The sequence below is a fragment of the Drosophila kikkawai genome, chromosome X (genome assembly GCF_030179895.1).
Source record: "Drosophila kikkawai strain 14028-0561.14 chromosome X, DkikHiC1v2, whole genome shotgun sequence".
Lineage (NCBI taxonomy): Eukaryota > Metazoa > Arthropoda > Insecta > Diptera > Drosophilidae > Drosophila > Drosophila kikkawai.
The window spans coordinates 25,828,556-25,846,615 of record NC_091733.1 but is presented as its reverse complement, the minus strand read 5'-3'; the positions used below and the strand labels follow the sequence as shown (position 1 = coordinate 25,846,615).

At 41.4% G+C, this 18,060-nt stretch overlaps 2 protein-coding genes across 3 annotated transcripts; one reads left to right on the top strand and one right to left on the bottom strand.

Annotated features, from left to right (window-relative positions):
• Nucleotides 1–19: 19 nt before the first annotated feature.
• On the bottom strand, nucleotides 20–1,537 carry REG (proteasome regulator gamma). The gene is made up of 4 exons (XM_070288643.1): nucleotides 1,401–1,537; nucleotides 765–1,314; nucleotides 329–696; nucleotides 20–236 (listed from the first exon to the last, which is right to left on the bottom strand). The coding sequence occupies exons 2-3, from the start codon at nucleotides 1,138–1,140 to the stop codon at nucleotides 329–331; spliced, it is 744 nt and encodes a 247-aa protein (XP_070144744.1). The 5' UTR covers nucleotides 1,141–1,314; nucleotides 1,401–1,537; the 3' UTR covers nucleotides 20–236.
• A 116-nt stretch (nucleotides 1,538–1,653) lies between these two features.
• Nucleotides 1,654–17,863, top strand: LOC108080348 (protein strawberry notch-like). 2 transcript variants are annotated; one of them, XM_017175049.3, is made up of 12 exons: nucleotides 1,654–2,672; nucleotides 7,369–7,477; nucleotides 10,219–10,701; nucleotides 11,017–11,340; nucleotides 12,907–13,350; nucleotides 13,418–14,210; nucleotides 14,267–14,701; nucleotides 14,763–16,002; nucleotides 16,059–16,545; nucleotides 16,608–16,746; nucleotides 16,804–17,194; nucleotides 17,263–17,863. In XM_017175049.3, exons 1-12 carry the CDS (start codon nucleotides 2,670–2,672, stop codon nucleotides 17,491–17,493), a joined length of 5,079 nt encoding a protein of 1,692 aa, XP_017030538.1. In that variant the 5' UTR covers nucleotides 1,654–2,669; the 3' UTR covers nucleotides 17,494–17,863. The 2 variants fall into 2 exon arrangements, with proteins under 2 accessions (XP_017030538.1, XP_017030536.1); XM_017175047.3 differs by lacking the exon at nucleotides 11,017–11,340 and having other exon boundaries at nucleotides 1,662–2,672.
• The last annotated feature ends 197 nt before the right edge of the window (nucleotides 17,864–18,060 follow it).

Here is an 18,060-nt window from a genome sequence, read left to right as displayed (position 1 = left end):
ATTTTAAGTCGGCTGTCTGTTTTTTTTTTTTTTTTTTTTTTTTTTATTATTTAAATGTATTTTGCGGCTACAGCTATTTAGTGGAATCTATACAGCATCGGTTTGTCTTGTAATCTAACCTTTCCCGGACTCTAAATTTTAACTGAAAACTTGAACTTTTCGACTTGAAAACCGATTTTTAGACATCTTTCGAGTTGTAGAATCGCGACGAAAACCGCTGTCCGTCCGTTCGGGCTCTATGGATTTTATGAGAGAGAGAGAGAGAAGTGGGGACAAAAAAATAAAGAGGTGATAAAAGAGATGAGAGAGGCACACCACAGAGAGGTACCTAGTAGAGGCTCTCCGCATTGGAGGAGCGCGGCTTCTTCAGTTTCTCCAAGTTCTTAATGACTGTGTCGTGGAGCGAGGAGTAACGATTGCGCACCTCGCAGACCACAAGCCACAGACTGAGGTACTCCTTCTCGTCCAGCTCGACGACGGCACGACGATAATCATCAATGTGCGGATACTTGGCCACCTTGGACACGACCTTGGCACGCGATAGGAAATATCGCGAGATTTGATCAAAGAAGGCGGCTGCCTCCGACTCTACCGTTTGGATCTCGGCCAGAGTATCCTCCTGAATGGAAACCCCAAAGTTGTTGCCATCCTCGATTTTGGGAATCATAAACGAAATCCACATCTTCAGCAAATTGGCTAAAGAATAACAACAAACGCTTGTGAGATTCTGGAAGGTTTGTAAAGATGCCTGGGGGAATACTTACAATCTTCCACCAGCTTCCGGATGATGGGTTTGACCACCTTGATCATATCGCACAGCGGCTTGTTGCACGGCACCGTGCCCGTGGGCAGTGCCAGCACCGGCACACCGGTAATTAGGACATCGTTGCGGGCACGCTTTGTCGGCGGATGATCACCATCCTCGGCGGCGGACTCTTGCTTCACTAGAACTGGCGGCAGGGCCGGGATATTGAGGTCCTGGTGCACCTCATCGAAGTTACGCTCGTTGAACATTGGCGTGGCCAGCAGTTCGTTCAGCGAGACGATCTTCTCCGGGAAGCGCTTGGTTATCAGCAGCTCCGCCTTTTGGATCAGGGTGTTCTTGTACTCCTGCACCTTAATTACCGTGTCGTTGGGCATCTTGATGTCTTTTTTCTTATGTTTTTTTTTCACGTATAATTAATCTTTAGGCGGCGGTTTATTTCTATTTCCGCTGGAAGTCTCGCTTCGGTTTTGAACCCCGGTCCCTGGACGCTGTATGTGCCTGGTCTCCCTGCTCTGTGTGCTTGCTTCACTTCGACCAGCGACGGTGATCTGCAACGGGAGATGGAGATGGCGGTCAGGTGGCGTCGGTGACGATGGATTGCGAAATTGGAGGCAACAAAAAACACACAACTCACCGACTAATTTTGTACAGATGCCTGATATTATGCGGCAGCGTGGTCGGTAATGTGGAAGTAGTGCGTTTTACAAAATGCCCTAAAAAACGGCATACCCACGTAGAAACCAAAAATCGAAGAATTTAAGCAGGCGGCGAAATTTGTGTCAGGGGAATTACATATCTTTTTAATTTGATTTTGATTAACTAAAAGTTTTCCACTTTGTTTATTTAATTTAATTTAGCTCCGTATTTTTCTTTAAATTTTTATTATTACCACTTTCTGGTATATTTACACTATATTTTAGTATATATCGAACTGGCCTTCCTCCATTTGGTATATTTTAGGTATTTCCCATGAAAAAGTTGCAAGTTCATGTTGGTATATTTAATCGGTCAGTTTGCTGCCACACTGCATCCGTCTCGCACAGTTGGACATTTTTCGTGTATAAAATCAAGCAAAAATACGAATTAAGACGAAACCGTGTTTATCTTTGGCATGCAAGCGGCTCTAGCCCCGGCGTTCCGATTTCAAATAACTAGTGCAAGTACCATTATTAAAGTTGCAAAGAGCACAAAACCAACAACTGCGTGCACAGACACATTGTAAAAGAACAAAAAAAGAGTGAAGACAACGCGGTGCCGTTCGTTGTTGGCATGTTACGTGTTTTTTCGGCATTTCTAGCTTCCTTTTCGCTTCCTTTCTCCTTTATTTTGTTGTTGCCGCCTTAATTTTTGTTCCTGTGACCGCTGTGATTGCAACGCAACAAATACAACAACAAAAGGCTGAACGCAGGACGATACCGCGTGCACGGAGGCGAGGCAACAACACACACACGCGGACAAAACTCACAACTACAATCGCATTGCAGTCCGCCCTCCGCCGCACCGCGCGCCCATCACAAATCGTGTTGAAATTTATTGCGGAGTATTTTTCGCTGCATTTGCTGACTGGCTGGCCGCCCATCGGTTTGCTTCCTTTCGCACACACCGCCGCGCTTCAGCTCCACGGTCCCAAAAGCGAGCAATAAGAGCGAACAGCAGAAGAAGCAGTAGAAACTGTAAAAAAAAACAGCAAAGACGTTGGCGAAGAGGAGTTGGAGTTAAAAAACAAACAAAAGAACGGACAGAAGAAGCCCTCGGAGAAAAAAAAAAGTGGGAAAACGCGTGTGCCTAGTGCGGTTGCACATTTTTTTTTCGTGCTTGACAACAACATTAATAGTGGCAGCAGACGTCAAACAGCAAAGACGACGAAACAACAGTTAACTGAAGCAATTGAAGAAACATCACAATGGTAAGTTTTTGTTTGAAACACAGCCTGCTGTTAAGTTGGTTTATTTTGTTTGCTGGCTGATTTTGTTGTTGCCCCTGCATGACTTAATATAATTTCTTTGTTGCTAAAAATCTTGCCATTTTCCGCTCACACATGCCGCGGGGACACGCACGCATTCGAAACACACATAGGCACAAACAAAAACAAAGCGCTTGCAGAAGCGGAAGAAGAAGTAGAAGGAGAGGAGAAAGATGCAACGGCATCAACAGCAGTGACCGCCACTCATTCAAGAATTCTTTCTATTTGCTTGCTTCTTACTTTACTTCTCTTCTTTCTTTACTCTTCTATTTCCACTCCCCCTTCTATTTCCCCATTGAGCTTAATATTCACTGCAATCGCATTTTCGCGTGGCCTGGAACTCTCAAACCATGTGTTTTTTCTTCTCTTCTCTCTTCCGCTGCTGCTATCCCTCTCTCGCGCACACACATTGAGATTTAATTTTTTTTTTGTGTTCTCCGCACACGAGTTGGGCGAAAAAGTTGCGCTAGGTTAGGGTTAAGGCCATGCGACTCGGTTTTTTTGAGGGACAACATGTGTGTTAAGGTGCGTTGGGTGCCGCTGTGCATATTTTATGGACAAATGTTAGGTTTTTATTTTTAACCGTTAAGCTAATGTTGCTAAGTTAAAAAAAAACAATTATAACAGATTTATTACGGTGGACATTGGCAAAAACAAAAAATATATATTTAGGGGATTCACAAGCTTATCGTTTTTAAAAAGGAATTCCCCGAAATTAAATTAAATCATTGTATATTATAAGCTTGCAGGGTATCAACTGTCAAAACTGTCAACTGTCAAACAAAACAATTTACCTTATTAAATTTTAATTTCAATATGTTGAAATTTTAATCTAACAAATTATCATTAAAATTTATTATTAAAATTAAATAATTTTGTTTAAGAAAAAACGAATTAAAATATAATATAATAATTTATAATAGCTTTTATTGATTAACTCTATTTTTTTTTTAATTTCTTGGCATTTCTTCATTTTCAATCCAGAAAACTTGTTGCTTTATCGGTGACTGATACCACAGAGTGACACGCCCCTTTAAGCACGGGCAATAACCCCCAAGAAAAACTTGTGATTTTTTATCTGTAAAGAATCCCTGCCTTGGGAGTCTCCACTGTACATTTGTACCTGCTGCAGCTGCAATTGCAACTGCAGTGACTGCTGCTGCTGCACTTGGTCGCCCCTCCCACAAACTGCGCTGCCTACCCAAAGCCGCTGCAGTTTTGGGCCTCTGATTGGGTTGGGGGTGTGAGAACCTCAGTACTTCCCTCCTTGTTTTCGGAACGTGGCTATTTATCATCGCTTCCGCTTTGGTAGCTGCATTCGGAGTTTGGACTGGCGCCTGCGCTGTGGTTTGTGTCTTCGGTCAGGTCAGCTCCAAATCGCCGTCTCCTGCTAGCTTCCTCTCTCCCTCCCTCCTTCTCTCTCGCTGTCCTGTATCTTTCTATCCCTTTCGTTGTCATAGATGACGTTTCACATGTCCCTTTCTGTCCCATTTCGTTACAGTTATTTTTTCCCCCATTTTATTGTTCACTTTTCAGCATTTTCTTTGTTTCTTTTTTTCGTGCGCCTTTATCAACAGTTTTTGTTTTTATTTCTATATTCGCCAACCCTTTTGTCATACATTTTTTTCTTTACACATATTTTGGTTTATTTTTTTGAAGGCAACAACATGTTGATGTTGCTCTTGCTCCCTGCGTGTGTCTGTGTGGGGGCGGAAAACATATGTTTTCGGACAAGAGACTGTTAGCATTTCCTTTATTGCAAGGTCATTCGTTTTGATTTTATTTTGTGTGTCAACACAAAAATGTTGCAAATCTATAAATAGGCAGGGGAGAGATGAAGAATAAAGGAGAAGAAGGGGTTTTGGGAGAACTGCACATTTGCTGCATGTGTGTTATTTTTTAAGGACGATTATTGTGCTTGAGTTTTAAGAGCTTAGATAGCTCAATTTCAGAAGGATATATGAAATATACAAGAAAGAATAGATTTAGGGATGTAGAATATTATTCTTGATCTGCATCAGTAGGCGAGTCTTTCTAGCCCTGTCGGGAAGAAAAGGAAAATAATATTTTTTTTTTTTACTTTTATAATGGAGTCCATCATTAAAATTCTCATTAAAAAAAAAAATTTATATTTAGTATTTAAATGTATTAATATTATAAAAACAAACTCAGAACAGTTTTCCGAATTGAAATTAATGCCTTTTTGCGTTAGTTATGAACGATTTCTCCCCCCCCCCCTGACTTTATTGAAAGGGTATACAAATTTCGTCTTACCGAAGCTCTCCCTTCATAGTTTTTTATTTATTACTAATTTATTTGCAATAAATTCAAGAAAATTAAACTACATCTTGGCTATCCTGATATATTATTGGAATTGTCAGAATGTTTCCCCATCAATTGTGTTCACTGTATCTGCAACATGCACTTGGCTCACCGCGTGGTTGTGTTTGCTCTGGATTTCGGTGCCCCCACCTCGAGTTTCTCGCCATACAGAAGTATACAGAGAGGTATAAGGTATATTATATGTGAACGCATATAGCCAGCGAACGACGAGAGCCAACCAGACCCGTCGCCAGGTCCCTCGTCCCAAACAGGACCACCCCCAAGGACATTCCCCCAGCAGTCGCAGCAGCAGTCTGTCTTGCTCTAATTGCTGTGCATGCGCTACAGTTTGCTGCTTCTCCAACATGGTACACCCAACAATGCCTCCTTCTCCTCCTCTAGTAACCCTTTTGTTTAAATAGGGTGAGGAGAAGAAAGGATCATGGAGCAAAGGGGGGTTACAGTGAGAGGAAATAGAGGTGGGCACACATGCATATTCCATTCTCATAAAGGAGGAAACTTGGTATCTCTGCATGCCAAACATTTTGTTGTTGTTGTTGTTCTTAAGTGGGTGGCATGAGGGGTGGTGTATAAAATAATGGGCGGGGGGGTGCGAAACAACATACCAACCCCTTTTTGTTGTCGGCTTAAAGTGGAGCACAGTGGCCCCGGACACACACACACACACACACAGGGCACAGTGGCCTCTCATATAAGAAAGATTTCACTTGGTTTAGTCTTTGATTTCGTTATTTAAATTAAACATATAAAAAAATAACAGGTAGTTATTAAAAACATATTCTTAAAATGACACAAAAAATATGCAAAATATCTACCACTTTTGTCAAATGCTTGTACATTGCAGGCAATTTGTCAAAATGAAACCAAACCAAGCAAAAGCTTGTAGTAAAATTTAAGTAAATTCAAATTTAGTACAGTGGGTTTTATTTTTTATTTGATTTCAATATTTAAAATTTTAATTTATAATTGGAACTAAGGATATAACCACTGTGCCCACTTGCTTTTTTGCAAAGGGGTGAAAAGGGGGTGGCGAGGCCTCTCGCGTTTGTTTATCGTCCTGTTCCCAGTTCTCTGTTCTTGCTTGACTGTCGTCGTCGTCCTGACCGTCGTCTCACACGCACACTCTGGCCTGGCCCCGAAGAGATGTTGGCCAAAAACCCACCCCATTCGGACCTCGGCTTAACCCCCGGGAGTAGCAGCGGCACCCCGTTTAACCCGCTCCCCGAATAACTGCAACCCAACCTGAGACTGGGCTGGGATATATTCGCTGGATGATGGGCTGTGTGTGAATGTTAAATTTTCATTTTGGGGGTTCCAAAGTAGTATAGCCCGGTGGCCCGTCCGTGGCCTGACTCTAGTTAGCGATGTAGTTGGCTCCCACACGAGCATCGAAACAGTCGCAAAACTCCCGTGCTTTTGCCAGTTAGTGTCCATATCTATACATATATAGAGATCTCAACAGCCAGGACACATCCCAGAGCCGGAGCATACCAGAACCTCATCGCTACGGCGACGAGCAGCATCTGACCGCTGGTCTCGCCAAGACTTTTCTCGAGCTCTGTGAGTGAGTTGCTTGCTTTTCTTTCTTTTTTTTTTTTTTTGGTGCCTGTGCTTGAACCTTTCTCCTATTTTTTCACGCGGCGTGCGCATTTTTTTCCTCGTGCTTTTTGTGCCGTTTTTTCTAAACATAGCTCTCTCCCGCTTGCTCCTTCTGTGCTGTAACGCTGAAAAGTGTGCTACAAAAATGGATAATTTTTTCGCTCTTTTCTATGACATTTGCTCCGGCTTTGTTTTTGTTTCCTTTTAGCCAAAGAGAGAGTAGTGTGTGTGTGTGTTTTGGGTGATTCCCCTCTTTGAATTTCTTGCAGTGTGTGTGTGTTTTTTTCCCTTTAAAAAGGAGTTCAATCTGACAAAAACTATGAAACTATGAAAATATCGATTTTATGTTCGCGTTGTCGAGGGTTCCCGGTGCACTGGAAATAATTTGGTGTCATTAATTTTGAGTTATTGTAAAAAAAAAAATTTAATTAATTACTAAATTGTTTTATTTTAAGCACATAAATAATGTTTAATTTATTTATATTTATTATTTATTTTATTTTATTTGTTATATTATTTATATTATTATAATCTACTTATAGTTTATATTTTTAAATTCCTAAGAAATAGTTTAATTCAGAACGCTTTTCCATCGTTTTTCCTTAATAATTAAAAGCTTTTAAAAACTAATGCTTAATATATATTATATACCACTTAAAACTCTAAATAAAAATGTTTTATTTTCGTTTTTTTTTAGACATCAAAAAAGCGCAAAACCCCCTTTGACGACGACGACGATATTGATGAGGACGATTCAGGCTCTGATTTTGATGATGACGAGGATCCAGATCTAATAGAAGTGCCCGGTAAGTCCTCCTCCCTCCTAGTATATGATACGTATTTTACATTCCACTTTTGATGCCTTAAATCCTTAGGCTTTGGGCTGGCGAAGGATTTTCGCCTGCAATGAAAATGCTGAAAAGTGAGTTCATTTCGAAGGGATTTGGGCGGAGGCAGCCAGTTCTCCTATTGTTTAGACAACAATTTTATAGGCACCCTTGGGTTGGAAGTCGATGTATAGATGTGGTAGCATGGAGAGCATAGGAGAACGGGGGCTGTAGGAGAAGCCTTCTGCCCGACCACTGAGAACTTTATGGTATAGTTTTTTGGTGGGAGGAGATGGCGGAGGAGATCCTTTTGTTTAAAAAGGGGATTGGGGGAAAAGGTATAGAGTTCGGCCAGCCAGCCAGTAGTAACTTGTATTCAGAGTTGACATTTCAATCCGTGGGGTAAGAGAGAGAAGGTAAAGGTAAAGTTTTAGAGTGTACATTTCCTACCAATTATTGAGGGAGTTTTTATGTAAACCCAAGAAAAGTTTGTAAATAGGGCTTGGAAGAATTTAAAGATAATATTTGGAAGTCTCTAGAATATTTTAATGAATACTTTAGAAAGTAAATCTATTTAATATAAGCAAAATACAAATGAAAATCTAAAAGGATAATTAGGGATGTATAACGTTCGGAATGAAAATACGTTTAAATGTAGATTTCCCTGCAAATATCAATACATTAATTATATATGAATCTTTTTTTGCCATCTCTAAAAATAATAAGATGCGTAACGTCTATTTATTTTAATTGCCAAATGTAAGTAAGTATGGCGTTATGCATCTTATTATAATGTCTCTGCTAATTGAACTATTCAATATTCTGGAGTTTCAAGTGTCATAATCAGTTTCCTTATTCCAATCTCAAGCCCTTTGAGCCCTCAAATTGATTTGTTATCCTTGAGCAACATTAATTAAAATGCCTTTAGCATTTAGTCGCTAAAATATTTATGAAATTACCCCTCTCTAAAGTCTCTCCAAGGATAAGATGTCATGTTTGCTTCAGATCTGCTAGGTATCGATGGTATATAGGCAAGCCATGTGTGGACCCACACCTATTATCCATTATGGTGCGTCACGCATATACTATCAGAACACATAACCATGATTATTTAGTCGTATATATATGTTTATATATGTATATATAGGAGGAGCTAAGCTGAGCTGACCGTGCGTCATTATTCGTGGACATCCATATCCTTTGAATAATTAAAACCGATTAGTTTCGACCATTTCCTCCATGTTCTGTCAACACAATCGAAGGCCAATGGCTATGAGGTCCTTGAAAAAAAGTGGCTCTAATATTCTCAATTATTTAGAAAGCAATACCAAGTCAGATTACGGACTAAAAGTGAGTGTTAAGAACACGAGTGTGCCTCCTGACAGGTGAAGTCTATAAAGAATGAAACTGAAACTAAATAATGCAGGCAACTTGGCAATGAAATATCCAAAAGCTTACTTAAGAAATATGTATTGTTTGGGGCTCTATGTATCATATATGGTTAGATTCATCCTGGACATTTGTGGTTGCCACTAGCGGGATTTGCATTTGCTTTTGCCTGTGGTAGTCATCATAGTTAACCGCGACGCCAGCAGGGAATTACAGGCCAGGCATCGTAATGACATTACGATATCCCCCATGTGCCAATCATATACATATAGGTATATATACTATGTATATAGAGAGGGAGTGAAGAGGACAAGTACATTGCTGCTTGCAGCATATACTTATAATAATTATGATTATGTCTCAGTCACAGACCGACCGACCCTTTCCCTCCACCCAAGCCGTCATATCTCAACAAGTACATGGAGAGATGGCCAAAGCATATACTTAGGGGCACATATGTACCATCTATCTTTGCTCATTAATTAGATATTTACCTTAAATGAGGGTGCTGGCTTGGCGGCTGGTGGTGGTGCTCCTTGTGCTCTCCTGATTATGTCTGTAATTTGTGCAGCGGAAATGGCAATCTCAGAAAGGCCTTCGATTCGTACATATGTGGCAGGGTGGGGGGGGAGGCATTAATGTGTGTCCGAATTTCATTTAAATATTCACAAGATGCCAATCGAGAAATCACGTGCTCTGCAGAGATTCTTAATCAAATTGAAGGCAACAATAATAACAATAAATCAACCCTTTTTTAATACTATTTTAGCTTTTGATTATTGCTTTTGTGTGAATTGCATTCCTTTCTTTTATTACTATTTTCATGGTCAAAGGTTTAACAAAGGTATTCTGTTTTATATGCAAATTAACTAAAACATTCTTTCCTTTCTTACATTATTATTACTATTTTATCATATTAATTTGGGCTGACCAAACTTAATCACTATATTTTATTTGAATTGAGTGCTTATTTTAGTGAAATTTTTTAATGTGTTCATTCAATTTACTCAATCATTTTCCATTTTCTTTGTTCATTCCGTATTCATTTATTTATTTTTTTCATGGGAATTTAGTTCATTTTGTTAACTTGGTTCCTAATTATTTACTTGTTTATTTCTTTGTTCAGTTAAATATTTTGTTTATTTGTCTAGTCAGTTGTTTATTTATTCTCTCAGTTAATTAATTTATTAATTTGTTCATTTGTTCAATTAGCAGTACATTTTATTAAATATTCATTTTACAAAAATAAATAAAACAAAAAAAAAAAAAAGATAAAAATAATATCCCAAAAATAAAATAATTACCCTCTCTTTATATATTATTTATTTCAGGTGGCGGTCGCGATCTAAACACTGCTGTTACCTACGCCCAAAACATACGCAGCGGAGTGGGCGTGACCAAGGGCCAAGCACCTACCCCTCCTACAGCTGCGTCTGGCTTACCCACAATAACCAACAATTCCACCGTTGCCCCGAAAATTGTTATATCCCAGAATAATATTAAACCGATATCGCTGTTACGCATCAACAATAATAACAACAACATCATCAGTGGCAGCAGCAGCAACGGTAATAAGATAATAACAACAATAACAGGCGGAGGAGCGGCAACGCTGGTAAAGGGAACGCCAGGAGTGGTGGGTACAGGAGCGGTAACAGGAGGCGTAACCACAGCGGCGACAGCGAAAATAGGAGGCGTGACTTTGGGCGGAAAGATCACACCGATACCGACGGTAATAGCCCGGAAAGTGGGAGGAGGAGGACTAGAGAATAGCCTAAACAATATGCCAAAGAAACTGAATAATGCGATAACGGGTGAGTGTGTTAAAAATAATAATAATAATAATATATACATAAGTAATAAATAAATCAATAAAACAATTGATATAAACAAAAACACGAACACGAACAATAGGAGAGCCTGAGCCAAGATCAATTAATTAATGCCACTCTTCCCTTTTATATTTATCTCTTTCTCTCTCGGTTTATCTTGCTCTTCAACCCAAAAAACCCCCTTTTTTCGTTTTACCAATTTTTTGATTTTGTTGTTGTTGTTTTTCTTTGTGGATTTTTGTTGTCGTTTTGCTTTGTTTTTGCTTTGCTTTTGTAATTTCCCCCCCTGGCCACTAGCCATGGGCAGTCCCGCCGCAAGGAGCAGCAGCAGCAGCAACAGCAGCAGCAGCAGCGGCTTTGGGTCAGGTGGTGGATCCAATACCACCAGCAATTACCTGAACAGCCTGAGCACCAACGAACTGATGAATTTGGCCGCCTATGTGGCTGCCAAGGGCAGCAGTTCACCATTACCCCCGCCACCGTCTACAGCCGCCAATTCTGTGCGGAATTCACCTGGCGCTGGCGGTGCCTTCTTTGACGGCATAAGAGGAGGAGGAGGAGGAGCGACCACATCAGCCTCTGCTGCTAATTTTAATATGGCCGCGTCTTTATTGGCGCAGAGTAAGTCGATTAATGTTGGTAACCAACCAAGAAGAATGCCGATTTATCTCGTTTTTTAAACTCCTTGACTAAGCCCCAAAAAATCATTAAAAAAATGTTGTATAGGATTTTGTTTGGTTATTAGTAACCAAATTGAATTAAAAACTACTGAACTTGTCTGGAAAGTAAAGTAGAATGTAGAAAATTTCGGTAAGAGTGTGTTTTATGAGTCAGGATGCTTGGAAATAATAGAAATAGTTTTAAATATTTCTTAAAATCAAGAGTCAGAAAGGATTTATGAAATATGGTACATGAAACCTAAAATTCCAGGAGGGAAAGAGTACAATCTATTAAAAAATCCTTTGTTGTTGTTTTTTTCCCCTTAGTTTCCCCAAGCTTTCGCCAACAGTTTCCAACATTTTTGTCCTTTCTTGCCGGCTTTGTAATATTAGAGTAAATCTCTATAAATCGATCCCTGATTCATAAGAATGTTTATTAGTTTCCCCAGTTGCTTGGTTTGTTCTTCATTATTTTATCCCAAGCAAAACCCCATAAGTTGATTCTGGCTTTTTGTGGAAAATATTTTGTTCTATCCTTCACAGGATATCGATAGCGTTGGTAGTTTTTAGTATTTTGTACACTAGAGCTGGAAATAAATCAATTTTCAGTTAATCGATTTTTTTTTTTCTAAAAAAATTCTAAAAATAAATCAATTTTTGGTGAATATTTTTTTCTAAAAAAAAATTTTTTTTTAATTAATCGATTAAAATTAAAAATTGAAATAATTAAAATTAGAATTATAAAATATCTATCGATTAAAAGCGAAAATTTAAATAATTAAAATTAGAATTATAAAATATCTATCGATATTTGTATTTAAATAAAATTACCTTGATTATTTTAGCCACATGCAAAATACCACAAGTTTCCGATTTATAAAATTATATATAAAATATAAATTTATTTATTAATAAAATATAAATTTATTTATTAATTTATTAATAAAATATAAATTTATTTATTAATTTATTAATAAAATATAAATTAAAATTATACATAATTTATAATTAATGTTAGAACTTTTTCGATTTAATCATTTTTAAAAATTTCCATCAGCAAAATTTTTTTCCTACAAAAAAGTTTGGAAAATGTTTAAAAGTTTATCTAAATTTCCTCCTGATAGTTACAAATCTATTAGATTCTTGCTAAGCTCGTCGAAATCCCTCGAAAAATCTGAAAATTTTCAGTGAAAACCTTGATTTTCCTATTTTTTTTTATATATATATAAATATAATTAATTAATTAATGTTTATATTAATATATTAATTAATTAATAAAACCTTTCTTCTGGAAATCCTCCCAAAACTAAGCTCTCTCCTGCTTCTCCTTAACTATAGCTGTCTCCCTCGTTCCCCTGACCACTATCCCTCGTTTCTCTGTTGCCATCTCTTTCCTTTACGAGGCTCTTGTGCTTGACTTCAGATGTATTTCCCTCTCACTCACCCTGGTGTCGTCGTCGTTGTCGTGTTTAATTTTTAAAGCCACATCATTTTTGGTCATCATTCGCCCTTACCTATCTGCTTGCAGTGAGCTATGGAGGTGGCGTAGGTGCCATACGGCCATACAAGGTGACCGCAGGAGCACCAGGAACCGCCATTGTTGGCAACACCGCCAACAAGCAGCAGCAGCCAACAGCAGCTGGAGGAGGAGGAGCATCACCAGCTGGTGGCATGAAGGGCAACGTCACCATGATGGAGGCCGTGCGCAAGCTGATCGCCTTGAATCCCCAATACCTGACAAGCGGCATACCAAATGATGCAATCCAGCTTTTCTTGCAAACGACGAACCAAAGGGCACAGACGACGCCAACGATGTCGCAGATGCCGGTGACGGCCAGTGCCGCGGCAGCAGCAGCAGCGGCAGCGGCAGCCCATGCCTCAGCCGTCGCCTTTGGCCAGCAGGAGGAGGACGAGGTGGACTACGAGGAGATGGGAGTGGCTGAAACCTATGCCGATTATTGGCCAGCCAAATGTAAGTGAATTTTCTATATAAATATTCCGGAATTTCCAAATTAAAGGTGATTCTCCGTTAATCCCAGTGCGCCTGGGCAAAAAGCATCCCGATGCCGTGGTGGAGACCGCCTCCCTTAGCTCCGTGGAGCCCTGTGATGTCTATTATCGTCTGGATATACCACAGGAGACGATCAATAGCGGGCAGCTTAGCGCTTTGCAATTGGAATCCATAACGTATGCCTCCCAGGCCCATGATCATCTCCTGCCCGACGGCAGTCGTGCGGGTTTCCTAATTGGAGATGGTGCTGGTGTGGGCAAGGGACGCACTATTGCCGGCATCATCTATGAGAATTTCCTGAAGGGCAGAAAGAAGGCTTTGTGGATATCCGTGTCTAATGATCTCAAATACGATGCTGAGCGCGATCTGGCCGATATAGGAGCCACGCGGATCTCTGTCCATGCGTTAAACAAGTTCAAATACGCCAAGATCAGTTCGCAGGTGAACAACAATTGCAAGCGCGGCGTCATCTTTAGCACTTACTCGGCGCTGATTGGTGAATCGAACAACAAGACGGGCAAGTATCGTTCACGCTTTCGCCAGCTGTTGCAGTGGTGCGGCGAGGATTTTGAGGGTTTGATCATCTTTGATGAGTGTCACAAGGCCAAGAATCTGTGCCCAGTGGGTTCCGGGAAGCCCACCAAGACAGGTCAAACTGTGTTGGAGCTGCAACAGAAGCTGCCCAAGGCTAGGGTGGTGTATGCCTCTGCCACGGGTGCCTCGGAGCCCAAGAATATGGCGTACATGGTGCGTTTGGGTTTGTGGGGACAGGGCACAGCCTTTGGTGGCTTCAATGACTTTATCACAGCTGTGGAGAGACGGTGAGTTAAAGGAATATACCTGCCAAGACCTCACCCTAACACATCTCCTTTTCCAGTGGCGTTGGCGCCATGGAGATTGTGGCCATGGACATGAAACTGCGCGGCATGTATATAGCCCGACAGCTAAGCTTCAAGGGCGTCAGCTTTAGGATCGAGGAAGTGCCTCTCACCAAGGAGTTTCGCAAGATCTATGATCAATCCGTGGAGCTTTGGGTGGAGGCCATGCAAAAGTTCACCGAGGCGGCGGAACTCATTGATGCCGAGAGCCGCATGAAGAAGACCATGTGGGGACAGTTTTGGTCATCGCATCAGCGTTTCTTCAAGTATCTGTGCATTGCCGCCAAGGTCAATCATGCCATTCTGGTGGCCCGCGAGTCCATCAAGTATGGCAAGTGTGTGGTCATTGGTTTGCAGTCGACGGGCGAGGCTCGGACCTTGGATCAATTGGAGCGGGATGATGGCGAGCTAACTGATTTTGTGTCCACAGCCAAGTGAGTGCTTGTTTAACTTGTATATTTTCCTTGTTTATGAACTTGTCTTTGCTTTTCATAGAGGCGTCTTTCAGTCCTTTGTGGAGCGTCACTTTCCAGCACCGGATCGCAATAGAATCAATCGCATTCTGGGCCTCTACGATGACTCCTCCTCGCCGCTGGAGTCGTCTTCCTCCTCCAACAACAACAATAGCTCTGCCATGGCAGGCAGCAAGCGTAAGGGTGTGGGGTCTACCAATGGCAAGGCGGCCAAGAAGCTCAAGAAACGCAGCAGCGGCAGTGATAGCGATGAGGATACAGATACCACTAGCAGAAAGCAAAAGCGTAGAAAGAACAGTGACAGCGACGATGGACACAATAGTGATAATGCTGCCGCCTTTCGCAGCAGCGATGCCGAGGAGGATGACGATGATGAGGAGAATGAAGAGACCGATGAGGATGAGGACGAAGACGAGGATAGTGATGATCATCATGGGGCCGATAGCGATGTGGCCAGCGATGCCAGTTCCGATTTCAATCCCTTCTTCAGTGGCAGCGACAGTGACATTGATCCCTGGGTAAATGCACGTAGCAAAAAGTCCTCCTCCGCCAAAAAGGTAACCAAGAAGAAGACCAAAAAGAAGGTGAAAAAGGAAACCAAAAGCAAGAAGGAGAAGGATACAGAGGCCACCTCCTCTTCAGCCAAGACAAGTACCACCACCACCGATGCCATGTCCGCCGCTGTGGCCGCTGCTTTAAATGCCGCCAAAACTCGAAAATCCCAGCTATCCACGCAGGACAAAATCCAGGATCTTTTGCAAAAGAAGCAAGAGCTCAAGGGCACTGTAACCCCCATTGGGGTAAATGGTGTCAAGATGAACTATGGGCCACCGCCCAAGGATGCCATCGAGCGTGCCTGCACCATGAAGGAGGAACTTTTGCGTAAAATTGAACGTTTAGGCTCTCGCCTCCCACCAAATACGCTCGATCAGTTGATCGATGAGCTGGGTGGCCCCGACAATGTGGCCGAGATGACGGGCCGTCGTGGTCGCGTGGTGCAAAACGATGACGGTTCCATACAGTACGAGTCACGCATTGAATCTGATGTGCCGCTGGAAACGCTAAATATCACGGAAAAGCAACGCTTTATGAATGGCCAAAAGGATGTGGCCATTATTTCAGAGGCAGCCTCCAGTGGTATCTCTCTCCAAAGCGATCGTCGTGTGTTTAATCAGCGGCGTCGCGTGCACATTACGCTGGAGCTGCCCTGGTCAGCCGATCGGGCCATACAGCAGTTTGGACGCACACATCGTTCCAATCAGGTGAGGCATATATACCTAATCCTTGAATCGAAATATATATAATCCTTATTTACCAGGTCAATGCCCCCGAGTACATCTTCCTCATCTCGGACCTGGCCGGCGAGCGACGCTTTGCCTCCACGGTGGCCAAACGTTTGGAATCGCTGGGTGCCCTCACCCATGGCGATCGTCGTGCCACCGAGACCCGTGATCTCTCCCAATTCAACATAGACAACAAATACGGCCGCCAGGCTCTCGAAACAGTGATGCGTACAATAATGGGCTATGAGACGCCTCTGGTGCCACCGCCCACGGATTACAGTGGCGAGTTCTTCAAGGACATTGCCGGGGCCTTGGTGGGCGTGGGCATAATCGTGAATAGCGAGAGTCATCCTGGAGTGCTCAGCCTGGACAAGGACTACAATAACATATCAAAGTTTCTCAATCGCATCCTTGGCTGTCCGGTGGATCTGCAGAATCGTTTGTTTAAATACTTTACCGACACCATGACGGCCATCATACAGCAGGCGAAGCGTGGCGGTCGCTTTGATCTGGGCATAGTTGGTGAGTACTTTAGGGAGAATATAGTTTTTTACTTGAAAAATCAAATTATAAATGCTTTATAGACTTGGGTGCTGCTGGGGAGAATGTTACCCGCGTGCGTCTCATACGATTTGTGCGGAAACATGCCACTGGAGTGGCGCCCACAGAGCTGCATACGGTGCGGGTGGAACGCGGCATGATCTGGCAGGAGGCCATGGATAAGTGAGTGAAAAGGAAGCTGTTCTTGTTACAGTTAATGTTATATTTACTCCTTTATAGATATGCCGATCTCTTTAATGAGAATGAGGGCTTCTATCTCTCCCATCAGTTGCGCAATCAAAAGCGCACTGCCATCATGGTGGTGATCTTGCCCAGCAATTCCACAAATAGTGGTAGCAGCAGCAGCAGCACCACCGGAGATTCTGATAATCTCAAAAAGAAGAAGGCGTCGCGCAGCAAAAAGGAGATCATGTGCCAGATCTACAGACCCAATACGGGGCTTCAAGTGCGTCATGAGTCGCTGTTTGAGCTGGAGAAGAAGTATCGCAAGGTGCAAATGTCGGAGGCGGAGCCACATTGGACAGAGCAGTACGATGCCTCGGTGAATACATGCTCGCATGCATATTGGAATGGCAATTGCCGGAATGTGAGCCTGGGCAATGATTGTGAGGTGAGTTTTTTAGAGGAAAATATTAATTGGAAATTTGGATATCTGTAAATCTTGTACTTATTTTCTAGGTGGGCTTGCGTCAGCGCTTGTACCATGTCCTGGCCGGCTCTGTGCTCTCCGTTTGGGGTCGCGTTGAGCATATACTGAATACACGTTCCAATAGCAAAATGCAGGTGATACGCATGAAGACCACAGACGATGAGAAAATTGTGGGCACTCTGATACCCAAGTCGTGCTTCGAGACGTTAATGAATGATCTGCGCAGCGATTCCGAGAAGCAAGAGGAGTTCAACTACTGAGCGTGTGATTTTTGCTGCTAATTCGTATCCTTCCAGAGAGAGATATATATAAATATATATAAATAATAATTTAACTAGGCTTTAAGTTAGACATACATAGCGTATATATATGTAAATGGACACAGCAAGAAGTGAAGAGCGGATGAGAAAAAGCCACAATAACCTTTGTTTTTCCTTGAAAACACCAAGATATTGTAAACCAGACGAGGAATATCAAGAAAAAGAAAGAAAAACAGCAGAAAAACAAAAAATGTAATGTGAAATGAAAACGCTTATTAAAATGGACTTTTCTCAATGATTTCTCTACGATTAATTCTAGTTACGAGTTATGTTTAAAAACCACTGAATAAACCGCCACCCTTGTAAACTATTTATTACTATTATTACATACATATTACATATACATATTAATAGATATATATACATATATATATTACATATATGTAAATTACCTTTTTTTTCTTGTTTTTAAATGTAACTAAACCCAGCAAAGGCATTGCATTTTTTTTCTTTTTTTTTTCTATTTGCAAATGTAATTAGAAATAAATAAATATATATTAATATATA

Bases quoted from the DNA above. Each gene is read 5' to 3' on its own strand.
- REG (XM_070288643.1), bottom strand. From the start codon at position 1,140: ATGCCCAACGACACGGTAATTAAGGTGCAGGAGTACAAGAACACCCTG. The intron at 697-764 runs GTAAGTATTCCC...GTTATTCTTTAG, and splicing joins CCGGAAGCTGGTGGAAGATT to CCAATTTGCTGAAGATGTGG.
- LOC108080348 (XM_017175049.3), top strand. The intron at 7,478-10,218 runs GTAAGTCCTCCT...TATTTATTTCAG, and splicing joins AGATCTAATAGAAGTGCCCG to GTGGCGGTCGCGATCTAAAC. The intron at 17,195-17,262 runs GTGAGTTTTTTA...CTTATTTTCTAG, and splicing joins GCCTGGGCAATGATTGTGAG to GTGGGCTTGCGTCAGCGCTT.